The 12654-nt window shown below is 43.1% G+C and overlaps 1 protein-coding gene across 2 annotated transcripts in view; it reads right to left on the bottom strand.

The window, feature by feature from the left end:
- Positions 1-12654, bottom strand: part of NKAIN3 (sodium/potassium transporting ATPase interacting 3) — a 1185646-nt gene that overhangs the window by 105588 nt on the left and 1067404 nt on the right. For both annotated transcript variants that reach the window (XM_029591376.1, XM_029591377.1), the window contains exon 5: positions 6188-6248. In XM_029591376.1, coding sequence (XP_029447236.1) covers positions 6188-6248 — 61 coding nt within the window. The remainder of the gene's footprint in view (positions 1-6187; positions 6249-12654) is intronic.

The following is a 12654-nucleotide window of genomic DNA, read 5'->3' as shown; positions in this document are numbered from 1 at the left end:
TGGGGTCTGCAGGTGATTCTTGCTTGAGGACCACAGGGCTCTTGTGGATTATATCTGGATAGTAGGGGTGTGCATTCGGATTGACCGCATTAGTAAAACGCAACTCATATTTTTTTTTTACTTAAAAAATTGATTCGACATAAACGATCGGATTTCCCACATATCGAACATAGATATGTTCGATATGTGGGAAATCGCGATTGTTGAGCCAAAATAAAAATATAAACCCCCTCACCCTCCTTAATCCCCCCCCCCCCAACTTACCACAACTCCCTGGTGATGGAGCGAGGAGTGAGGACGCCATTTCTGCAATCCTTGGCGAGAAGCATGTGACGTCGGCGGCACGTCGAGTGACGCCGGCGTCACGTGATTCCCGGCTCGTTCGCGCCGGACGGCTCGTTCGGCCCAAAAAGAACTTTTGGCCAGCTTGGGGGGGCCTCCTGACCCCCCCAAGCTGGCCAAAAGTTCTTTTTGGGCCGAACGAGCCATCCGGCGCGAACGAGCCGGGAATCACGTGGCGCCGCGTCACTCAGACGCGACGTCACGTGATTCCCGGCAAGTTCGCGCCGGACGGCTCGTTCGGCGCGAACAAGCCGGGAATCACGTGACGCCGACGTCACGTGATTCCCGGCAAGTTCGCGCCGGACGGCTCGTTCGGCCCAAAAAGAACTTTTGGCCAGCTTGAGGGGGTCAGGAGGCCCCCCCAAGCTGGCCAAAAGTTCTTTTTGGGCCGAACGAGCCGTCTGGCGCGAACTTGCCGGGAATCACGTGACGCCGCGTCACTCGACGTGCCACCGACATCACATGCTTCTCGCCAAGGATTGCAGAAATGACGTCCTCACTCCTCGCTCGATCACCAGGGAGTTGTGGTAAGTCTGGGGGGGGGGATTAAGGAGGGTGAGGGGGTTTAATTTTTTTTTTTGCACATATGTACATATACCCAACTCATTGGATTTTTTTTATGTCCATATTGGCCGCAAGTGGGACCCCCTTTCGGACATAAAAAATATGAACATAAAATTTTGCTCTGCACATCCCTACTGGATAGAATGTATGTGAAATAATGTGGTCCTTGGTTGTGCAATCCTTTGAAGATGATGAGAGGAAGTTTAAACCTGTATCTACAGACAACTGGCAGACAGTGCAGATTGGCTAGTACTGGTTAGATATGGTTTCTCAGGCTCCAGATTGCTACAAGAAGAGTGACTGAATTCTGTACAAGTTGCAGTTTTGAGATGTATTTTTGTGGGAGGCCAACATATAAAAAAGTAGGCTTAGATTACTGTACCTAGGTTGGTGGGAGACAGGAATGGCCATAAAATCGATTTTGGCAAAATTCAATTGAGGCTGTAAATGCAAAGTGGGAGCTCATGCATGCTTTCCCTAATCTGCCTTTTTTTAATTTTGTTGCTCAGATCCATTTCTATAATCTTTTAAAAGTTCTTCTGACCTCTGTAAAACTGGGAAGTACCTCCTCCAGGTCACTTCCAGGTTGATGACTCACATATCAATTCTCCTGCAACTTAATTGTATTTTACAGCTGCCTGCACATCCTCTGCTTCTAATACAGTACCATGTTCAATAAGAGAACTGGGAAGAAAAACATGCCACATCCCAGCAATGCATTCTCAGGTCAGTAAAACAAAAAAAATATGTACCTCCTTATTTCTGTATGTTAACCTCTAGTTACACCAGGGAGGGTCTGATTGAGACTGATTTGAGTAGACCCTGGACAACCTGGACAACCCTGGACAACCTGGGCTCACCGGCGCGCAGGGCCCTGCTCGCCTGAATCCGCCCGGATTTGGGCGGATTTAGGCGAGCAGGGCTCTTAAAATCCGCCCCTTAGAGAATAGCCACTGCCATTAGCAATGGTTACATGGAATAGACTTAGATTTTGGGTACTTGCCAGGTTCTTGTGGCCTGGATTGGCCACTGTTGGAAACAGGATGCTGGGCTTGATGGACCCTTGGTCTGACCCAGTATGGCATGTTCTTATGTTCTTATGTTCTTAAGAGTTTCTTGGGGAATTTTTCTGGAGGCTGTTAGGATAGAAGAGGTATTATTGTTTGGCTGCTGTCATGCCTGAGTATAGACCTGAAGGTGGTCAAGGCAAAGGGATTTGACTTGGACTTGCACCATTTTTTTCTCCAGTTTATGGCAGTGCCCCTTGTGTTCCCCTATTTACCTGTGTAGGATTAGGCTAGATGCTTGGTCTACCTTAAATGCCTTAAGAAGAGTGTGCTCTATGGATGGGATCCTGCAGGGCAAGTGGGGCTCAGAGGACATACCCAAAGACTGGGGAGTAGGGGGTGTGCATTCGTTTTGAACTTATATGTAAAACGCTACTTTTTTTTTTTTAACTTAAAAAAGTGATGAGGCGAAAATGATCGGATTTCCAACTTATTCAACATAGCTATGTTGAATACGTTGGAAATCGCGATCGTTGATCCTAAATAAAAATTTAAACCCCTCACCCTCCTTAATCCCCCCCAAGACTTACCAAAACTCCCTGGTGGTCCAGCGGGGAGTCAGGAAGCCATTCCTCTATTCCTTTGCGAGGAGCACGTGACGTCCCCCCCAAGCTGGCCAAAAGTTCCTTTTGTGTCCAACGAGGGGTCCGGGAGCGGAACCGCGGTGGACCACGTGACGGCCGCGTCACTCCGACGTGACGCGGACGTTACGTGCTCCTCGCAAAGGAATAGAGGAATGGCTTCCTGACTCCCCGCTGGACCACCAGGGAATTTTAGTAAGTCTTGGGGGGGGATTAAGGAGGGTGAGGGGTTTACATTTTTATTTAGGGAACCGGTGCACGTATGGACATAGACTCAACTTATGGAATTCTCCATATGTCCATATTGACCGAAATTGACCCCCCTTTTCGACTTATGGACTTATGAACATAAACTTTTTGTCTGCACATCCTTACTGGGGAGTAAGAGCTAGGATACAGGTGGGGCTAACCAGACCAGGGCAGGTCTCTGGGAGGAAGGCAACTCCTATATGCAGTGCTCTCCAAACCCAGAGCTGAGTGAGATGAAGCAATACACTGTAGGTAAAGAGAATACTCAGTGTTAGGAGCAGTCTATGGTTGTGCTGAGCAGGGTGTTGCCCTGGAAAAGCTACTGGTGGATACAAGATGGTATCTGATGGGTGCTAGGTGGTCAATGGCATTTTTTGAATTGCAGACTAACAGAGTTCAGGCTTTTGTCTGAGCAGGGCATTTGAGGTTTGGGTAGAGATGCCTTCTAGGGACTGAATAATTTTGGTGGCTATTAGGTTGGTTTTGGGGCAAAACGTGCAGCACTTCTTTATTCTGTGGGGTGGAGATGCAGTTGAGAGGGTAAAAATCAGGAGTCTCTGATTGGACCTTCATACAGGAGTGACTGTTAAGTCACTCGCCATAAGTCCTGTGGCCTCTGTCTTGGCATGGAAGATGAAGTCAAGGAGATGATCTTCAGCACGAGTGGGTTCTTTGACTATCTGGTGGAGGTCTATCATATCCATTTCCATGATATAGTATAGCTCACTGGTTGTGTTGAGGACCTCAAAGTGAATGTTGAAATCACCAATGAAAGTCAGGGAGGGTACTTCCAGTAATATTTCAGGAATGAGCTCAGAGATTTCCTATAGGAAGCAGATTTTTCTTCAATAGAAACTTACCCCATGATATATCAAATATGCTAGTTTTAATTTTTTAGTTAACAAAGCTTCAACATTTAAGCCTTTCTTTTTTAATCTTGCTTTCCCTAGACTCCCTCTTTTCCCCTTCCATTTTTTAATGTTCTCTCTCTTCTTCACTGTCCATTTTTTATTACTCATTTCCTTCTTCTGGGCTCTTTATTCTCCTTTTCCCTATGTTCTCTCATATCTCCTTCCTTTCCATATGTTCTCTCTTCATCTCCTTAGAAACATAGAAACATGAAAGTAGAAAAAGGCTGTATGGCCCATCTAGTCTGCCCATCCATCCAATTAATTTAGTATTATAATTTCCATCACTTCCTTAGAGATACCTTCGTTTTATCCAATGATTTCCTGGTCAGATACTGTTTTTGTCTCCACCACTTCCATTGGGAGGCTGTTCCATGCGTCCACCACCCTCTTTGTATAGAAATATTTCCTAAGAGTACTCTTGAGTATACCTCCTTTCAACCTCATTGCATGACCCCTCTCTCTAGAACCTCCTTTCCTTTGAAAGAGGCTCACCTCCTATGCATGGAAAACTTTGAGATATTTGAATGTCTCTATCATGTCTCCCCTATCTTGCCTTTCCTCTAGGGTACACATGTTTAGATGAAGACCACTGATCATTTTAGTAGCCACCCTCTAGACCATCCTGTTTATATCCTTTGGAAGGTTCGGTCTCTAGAATTGTACACAGCATTTCAAGTGAGGTTTCACCAGGGACCTATACAGGGACAATGCCACTTCCGTTTTTCTGCTAACCATTCCTCTCTCTATGCAGCCAAGCCTCTTTCTGGTTTTTACCTTTGCTTTATCCACGTGTTTGGCCACCTTACGATCATCAGATACAATTACCCCCAGATCCTGCTCTTCCTTTGTGCTTAGAAGAATTTCACCTCCAATACTGCTCCTTTCCCTTGGGTTTTTCATCCTAAATACATTACTCTGCACTTTTTAGCATTAAATGTTAGCTGCCAGACATTAGACCATTCCTTGAGCTTTGCTAGATCCCTCCTCATGTTTTCCACACCTTCCTGGTTGTCCACCCTGTTACAGAATTTGGAATCATTGGCACTCCCCTAACAATCCTTCTGTTATGTCGCTCACAAAAATGTTGAAAAGAACCAGTTCATGGACTGCTCCCTGAGGCATACCACCAGTAACATGTCTCTCCTCAGAAAAAGCTCCATTTATCACTATTCTTTGTCGCCTCCCACTCAGCCAGTTTCCAGCTCTTCTTTTTTTACAACCAAAGATGAGAGAGTCCATCTCTGGTTGTTTCTCCTTCCTTTTCTCAGGCTCTCCAGCTTCTCCCAATCTTCTCTTTACCCACATGCATGTGCTCAGCTCCACTTCCTTTCTGCTGACTCTCTGAACTATATTAGTGGGCCTCTAGTGGTTAACATAGAAACTGATTTAATCAGTTTTGCTGCCTATGCTTCAGGCACACTAATCTGTATCTCTAAAGTAAATGGTCTATGGCAAAATTACAAATGAGGTTTTCTGAACAAAAGGACAGCAAACATTAGTAAAGAGATTTGCAAACTCTGCAGTTATTGATAGGTACTAGTATTGTTTTCATCATAACATTAATAATTCTACCTTTAATTCCTCTTCAATCATGTGTCTGTCAATAGGAACAATATCTACTTACATTTATTGCACATATTATTGAGAATTTGCTGGGCTCAATTGCAGTATTGAGAAAACAGAAAAAAACTTGGACACTGTAAACTTTCTAAAATATATATCTTAATGCTATTACCTTTTTTGTTAGTGGGAGACAGAAAATAGTTAAAAGACCCAATCCCCACCAAAAATAAAGCAAAACAAACAAACCTTAAGCATTAAACTGAATTTCTGTTTTAGTTTCAATATTTTATAAAGATCATTTTAAGAGACTTTTTAGTTTTATAAAAATCACAACCAGTTATGCCATTTAAGTCAAAGGTGAGGGTGTCCAGTATTCAAGGTCAATTTTTAACAAAACAGCCCACTAGTGAAAGTAATATCAGTTTTAGAAAATATAGGCCTGATTTACTACAACTTTTCTCACATGTATTTGTTTATAGGAAAGGACCTTGATGAATCAAACCCTTTTATTTGGATTTTTGGCTAAGATTCAACTGTAAGTTCTGAGTTTGGAGTTGAGAATAATCCTTTTGACTAAGATTGAGAATTTGTACAATAGTGTCCTGCCACTCAACTCCATTGGTGGATCCATTACATTATAACTGTTGCTAAGTCCAATAAAACTTCCTGCTAAAAATATAAATTGTATTTAATACTAAATATTTTTACAGTTTTTAAATCTTTGCTTCGGTTGCAAAGTTTCTTTGGCATTTTCCCAGTCAGAAAGAATCTGATTTATCATACAGCTGACTAGCTGGATATGATCTTCCATCTGCTATGATTAAATGACTTCCCCCTGCTGTGTGATTAGGCACTGGAAGAACTCAGTGTCACCCAGGAGAGCTCCAGAGATGGACGGATCAGTACTTACAGCTGTCCTCTTCTTCTGTGAAAACACTGATCACGTAACAGGCATACACAAAACCGATCAGCTGTGTGGGAACAAGAAAAAATAAAGCCTCGGTTATACAGGTGAATTATCATCTACACTCTAAGCACAGGACATGATGAATACTGATTAACAAGAGTATCCGTTTTTATCTACTTGATGGTTACACATATCCTACAGAGATCATAAAATCTGTTCAAAACATTTGTTGCCTAATAAAACATTATCATACCCAATGGCCTCCCTCCCTTCTCACACGCCTACTGATGCCACAGGCTAACATGGAACAATTTTCTACTTGCATAAACAATAAAAAATCTGTATAGTGTCTAATTCAAAGCAGATTTCAATATGCTATAAAGAAAACATGACTTTAGAAACAGGCAAACTATTGGAAACAGCCACCTATGAAATGGATATTATCACTCCTTTTCCAGTAGCTACTGGTTGGGAAAAATGAACAATATTGCACTGTTACCCAATTATACTTGGGAAAACTAGAGACAGAGGCAAGCTGAATTTCGAAGGTTACCCAGAAAATCCAGCATTCAAGAATCAGAGTCCATAGAGTTAACTAGCAGATTACAACTTTCTCTAAAGCATAAGAATGAATACACACAAAGGGGTCAAATTAGTACAAGTTTGAAACTTGTGAGCCATAGCACCCATTATCAAGGCCTCAAACCTAGCTACTGACCATTTGTACATCTCTTAAATTTTCATAATTTATTACATTTAAGATAGGCAGGTGGGACCTTCTCGGTGCACACACACCCCCCCCCCCCCCCCCCCCCCCCCCCCACACACACACACTTGTTGCCTCTTAAATAACACACAAACCCTCAAAGGATGGAGACTGTAATTTATGATCACTGATATTAAACAACCCGAGCCCTAACAATGTTTTTACATACCCCAAAGGCCTCCCTCCTTCTATGCCTTGGGGCAGTCTACCACTACGACTCAGCAGTACACTGCCTTCAGCCTACCAAGGCCTTCGACGCCGCTCCTGCAGTGCCTCTCTGTCATATCCCAACAGGAGAGGACCTGCAATCCAATCCTTGAGCTCACTGTCCCAAAGCTGCCTAAGTAGCAGCCCACATTTCTTCACAATAATTCCAACCACATGAGCCCGTTATCTTAACCATTCAATACATTCCTAGTAATTAATATTGAAAAAAATGAATTTATACACCTTGAATGAAAAAAACAATGAAATAATAAAGAATCCCATCAAACTTAAAAATGACAAAACAGTGGAATTAAAGGAGAAAACTTGTAACCTAGGAGTAATAATCGACACGGAACTCAGCCTTAAGCAATACATATCACTAAAAGTTAGAGAAGGCTACGCCAAATTAATGGTCCTTAGGAGACTAAAGCCCTTATTAACTCAAGCACACTTTCGAACAGTACTACAAGCACTAATTTTCGCTAGCACGGACTATTGTAACACACTTTTCCTAGGATTACCATATACAACACTCAGACCACTACAAATACTACAGAACTCGGCTGCCAGAATACTTACTGGTAAAAACAGAAGGGATCATATCATTCAAACATTTGCCGAATTACACTGGCTGACAACAGAACAAAGAGTGCAATTTAAAACACTATGCACAATTCATAAACTAATCAATGATGAAAATGCTGACTGGCTAAACACCGCACTGCGATTACATGTCCCCTAGAGAAATCGCAGATCAGCCAATAAAGCTCTACTAGCCATACCCTCTGTAAAAACAGCAAAACTGACCCAAGTTAGAGAGAGAGCACTATCCTTAGCGGGTCCAATATTATGGAATACAATGCCACTCGAAATAAGATTGATGAAAGATTTAAAACTCTTCAAAAAAGTTTGAAAACTTGGCTCTTCAAAAAAGCTTTTCACAATAAGGTCAATGAGTAAGAACACCTACTCACAGCTGAAAGTCACCTAAAAGCGAAATTGCTTTCTTTACTATTTTTATCATAATTAAGTATTAATTTAAGAGAGACAGTATAAAACGTATTTGATTATCCAATGAATCATATAAATGGAGAGCAGCTGGCTCTAAAGCAAGGAGACGAGTGTTCGAGTCCCATGCCGCTCCTTGTGAGCTCGGGAATGTCGTTTAATAGATAAGTATGAGAAAAAAAAAAGTGTGAAGCTTGCTGGGCAGACTGAATGGGCCGTTTGGTCTTCTTCTGCCGTCATTTCTATGTTTCTATGTAACTGAAAAACTGATTGGCACCCCCCCCTAGATAAATGTATAAACCAAACTGATATACGTGCCTAATTGTAAACCGTTGAGATGGTGTATTACTAAATGACGGTATAGAAAAGTTTTTAAATAAATAAAAAAATAAATAAACCTGGGTTTGTGTTACCCCCACAACTGTGACAAAAATACCATACTTACAGCTACAGCACAGAAATAAAAAAGGAGGGAGACAGGAAAAGGCAATGGGAGGGGACAAGAAAGACAGTTGGAGTCTCAAAGCTAGGGGAAAAACCCAGCCTCCACCCGTCAATCCCTGCGGGGAGGCATCCATCCAAGGGCCACAAGAGCTTCGGCTTGAAACAAAGCCCCAAGAGGATTCCTGGGCTGAACGGACCAGGCAGCAGAGGAAAGAGAAGGGACGAGGAGGAACGTATCCACCCCCAAGCCAAACTCCTCTCCCTCTTCATTCCACCAAGGGCACAGCTTTGATCTATGATAGGGAGGCTATCCAGGAGGAAGTCGAGTCCACTGCCATGTTAATGGCAGCAGGCTGGGACTTTGACCACCCAGCCTTAAACTTATCTTAAAAATATACAAAAAAAAATCAATCAAAAGTGCAGGAAAATCTTTCATTCATTCATCAGGAAAGCTGATCAAAACCAACCAACTGTGAAGTAAATGCAAATTTTACTTTTTATAGACATTTTGGAATTTAAGGTATATAAGGTTATTGAGAACTGCATTAAGGTTTAGGCATTGACAACTGGCACTATCGTTCAAACTTGTGCTCATTTAAGCCCTTTGTCTGTATGTTACCATGTGTCTAAGATGTACACACATAATATTCTGTGTGAATTTTCTACAGAAACTTCTTAGTGAAATTCAATAAGTTAATGTTGCTCTTCCCAGCTGCGCTGGTGCCACGACCGGGCCTGCTCACCTGGCATGCCCATCTACCAACTCCTCTCTCAATCCCAGTGCTGCTTGTCCGCAACGTCCACAAGCGTCCCCAGCGTCCCCAGGGTTCGGTGAACCCTCCATGAAGAGGAAATATCTCTGTTTGTCTTGAAGCGTTCCATGCATCCGGTAATCCTAGGACTTCCTTGGCTCCAGGTACATGCACCCCACTTCGACTGGCAAACCTTGCAGTTAACACAGTGGGGACCCCAGTGCCAGAACCGCTGTCTGCGACAGGTGACCACAGCGGTTATCATTCTGAACTCTACAACACTTACGGGGTTTCCTGCTACGTATTCTGACTTCAAAGATGTGTTCTCCAAACAAAATGCTGACATCCTGCCTCCACTCTGAAAATTTAACTGTCCCATTGAGCTCCCACCAGGTACCATGCCTCCCAAGGGCAGAACCTTCCCCCTCTCGCTTCCGGAAACCCAAGTGATGTCAGAGTACATTAAAGAGAATCTGAATAAAGGATTCATAAGACGCTCCAATTCTCCGGCAGGAGCCGGATTCTTCTTCGTGAAGAAGAAAGATGGCAGTTTACGTGCTTGCATAGACTATCGTGGGCTAAACACCGTAACTCGCAAGGATTGTTACCCTCTACCACTCATTAGCAAACTATTTGATCACCTACAATCACCTACAAGGAGCCCAGATCTTTACAAAGTTAGATCTCTGAAGGGCATACAATCTTGTATGTATCCATCCAGAGGACATCTGGAAGACCACCTTCAATATGAGGGACGGCCACTATGAGTACGTAGTTATGCCTTTCAGACTTTGTAACGCCCATGTGGTCTTTCAGCATTTGATGAATGAAATCTTCCGGGACCTACTATACTCATTTGTTGTGGTTATTTAACTTAATGACGGTATAGAAAAGTTTTTAAATAAATAAGTCCCACCGCTCACATGTTCAAACAGTCCTCCAATGCCTCAGAAACAATCGCCTCTACACAAAATTGAAGAAGTGTATTTTCGAACAGACCCGCCTTCCATTTCTGGGCTACATCATCTCCTATCATGGCTTCACCATGGACCCTGAGAAACTGCAAGGTATTCGAGATTGGCTCCAGCCAGTAGGCCTCCGCACCTTACAAAGATTCCTTGGATTTACAAATTATTACAGAAACTTCATCGCTAACTACTCCACACTAGCTGCTCCACTCACGGCCAAGACTAGGAAAGGTAGTAACCTTCACGTTTGGAGCCCCAAAATCTGCTTTCCACGCCTTGAAAGAGGCCTTCTGCACCGGACCATGTCAACGGAGGCAGGCTGCGCGGCTCGGCGCGTGCCGGCTGCCCAAAATCGGCAGCCTTGCACGCGCCGATCCAGGATTTTAGAGGATACGCGCGGCTATGCGCGTATCTTATAAAATCCAGCGTACTTTTGTTTGCGCCTGCTGCGCAAACAAAAGTACGCGATCGCGCTGTTTTTAAAAATCTACCCCTATTTGAATATGGATGGAAGTAGGATACTGGGTTCGGTTTGGGTTTTGGTTTGGACTAGGTTTAGGTTTGGAAAAACTTGCCCCAGTTATAAGCAACTGTAATTGGTTAAAGTAAGTGTAAAGTATGAGAATGGTATTTCTGGGCTCTGATAGGGTAAACATGATTTGTAAAATGCAGAGACTCACTTTCACCTCCAAGCCTTTTCAGCTCATCTTCTTGTGTTATGCCAGGTCTACTCATGCTCTACCTTCAAGTCCTGCTTGAAGATGCATTCTACAGAGATCCATTCCAAGACCACAGCCCTGCAACATTCATGAAACTTCCCCCATCCTCATCTCTCTGTGTGCCTCCCTTTCCCCCATAGATTATAAGCTTCTCAGGCATGACCTGTTTTAACTATGACTTCTTACGGCGTTGTGCACAGTTTCAGCACTCTAAATTTAAAAAAAATAAAATACTGATCATTTCTGCATCTGGCATTGCTATTTTTACAGACAGACTTATTTGACTTTGAGAAAACTTTAAGCTTGTGGTGGATGAGTGCAGGCAGGAACAGGAAAAGAAAGGTCATGTTAAATATCTTACTCAGTCAAGACAAGCTGCAGTTAAAGGACTGCTTATTCTACTCTTCTAATTGCTGATAGACTTATAGATTTTTGCACTCCATGAGAGAGAGTGACTCAATTCTTTATTGAGAGGGAGATAGATATCTGGAATAACCAATCCATAGAAGTGAAGGAAATCAGTACCGTGACAGACTTTAAGCATGCTTGGGACAGATACACAGGTTGAGAAGTTGGGTACAAGACAATGGAGATGGGATGGGTGTTGGTTTTAAGTAGGGGAATTTGTATGCTTATCTACCTGGAACATAAAAGACTAAACAGTGAAGAAAATAAAACTGATTTATTTGTATTTACACCAAATATCCCACGTTTACATTCCTTATGGATTATCAAAAGCAACTTCCAACAATCAAATACATTTCATAAAGTGCATTACAATACAATTTATAAAACTACAAAGTAATATAAATCTTTTTTTTGTCTTACATTTTTGTAATAAGTAGGGCAGTACCCATGCAAATATTTTGTATGATGACTATATGTTGATTTGTCTTCCTCTTATCCTTTGCCTTAGATATAAGATCAGTGTTTCTTTACCTTTATTAATTGAGATAAATATATTTTGATATTTTGTTAAAAAATTGTTTGAGTTTTGAATTGTGTTGCACTGTAACATTTGGCCAGTTGTGGGACAGTCCCGCAACCGACCACACTTACCCCGGATGCCACCGGCCCTCACTGATGCTGCCTGGATCTCTTCGCAGCAGGAATGCCGCCATCACTGGCTCTCCCGGCCGCACCATACTGAGCCCTAAGGATTGCACGCACAACAGCCCAACTCTCATAGGCCCCACATCTGGAAACCGGCAGCGACACAGGATGATGACATCAGTGTGGGCTGGGAATTTAAACCCCAGCCGCTCTCCTAGATGCTGCCTCAGCAACAGATCCTCTTGCATTCCAATACGTGGTCCTACTTCTCTGTGCTTTTCTCCTTGTCCTGCCTTGCCTTGTCTCATTCCTTCCTAGCTTTGTTGTCTCCCTGCCTTGTCCTGCCTCTCTGTTGCCTTGCCATGTCTGCCTGCCTGTGTCATGGTCCCCAGTGTCTTGTCTGGTCATGTCCATCTCTCTCTGCCTAGTTCTGACCTCTGCTATGGATACTGACTACTCTTCTGGACTGCCATCTGACCTGACCCTAGCTTGGAGCTCGACCTGCCTTCTTGTTGCCTGCCCTGGACCCGGAAACCGATTGCTCATTGCCTCC

Source organism: Rhinatrema bivittatum, chromosome 2, assembly GCF_901001135.1.
Source record: "Rhinatrema bivittatum chromosome 2, aRhiBiv1.1, whole genome shotgun sequence".
NCBI classification, from domain to species: Eukaryota; Metazoa; Chordata; class Amphibia; order Gymnophiona; family Rhinatrematidae; genus Rhinatrema; species Rhinatrema bivittatum.
Note: the sequence above shows the minus strand (reverse complement) of the source record. Positions and strands in the feature narration are given on the sequence as shown.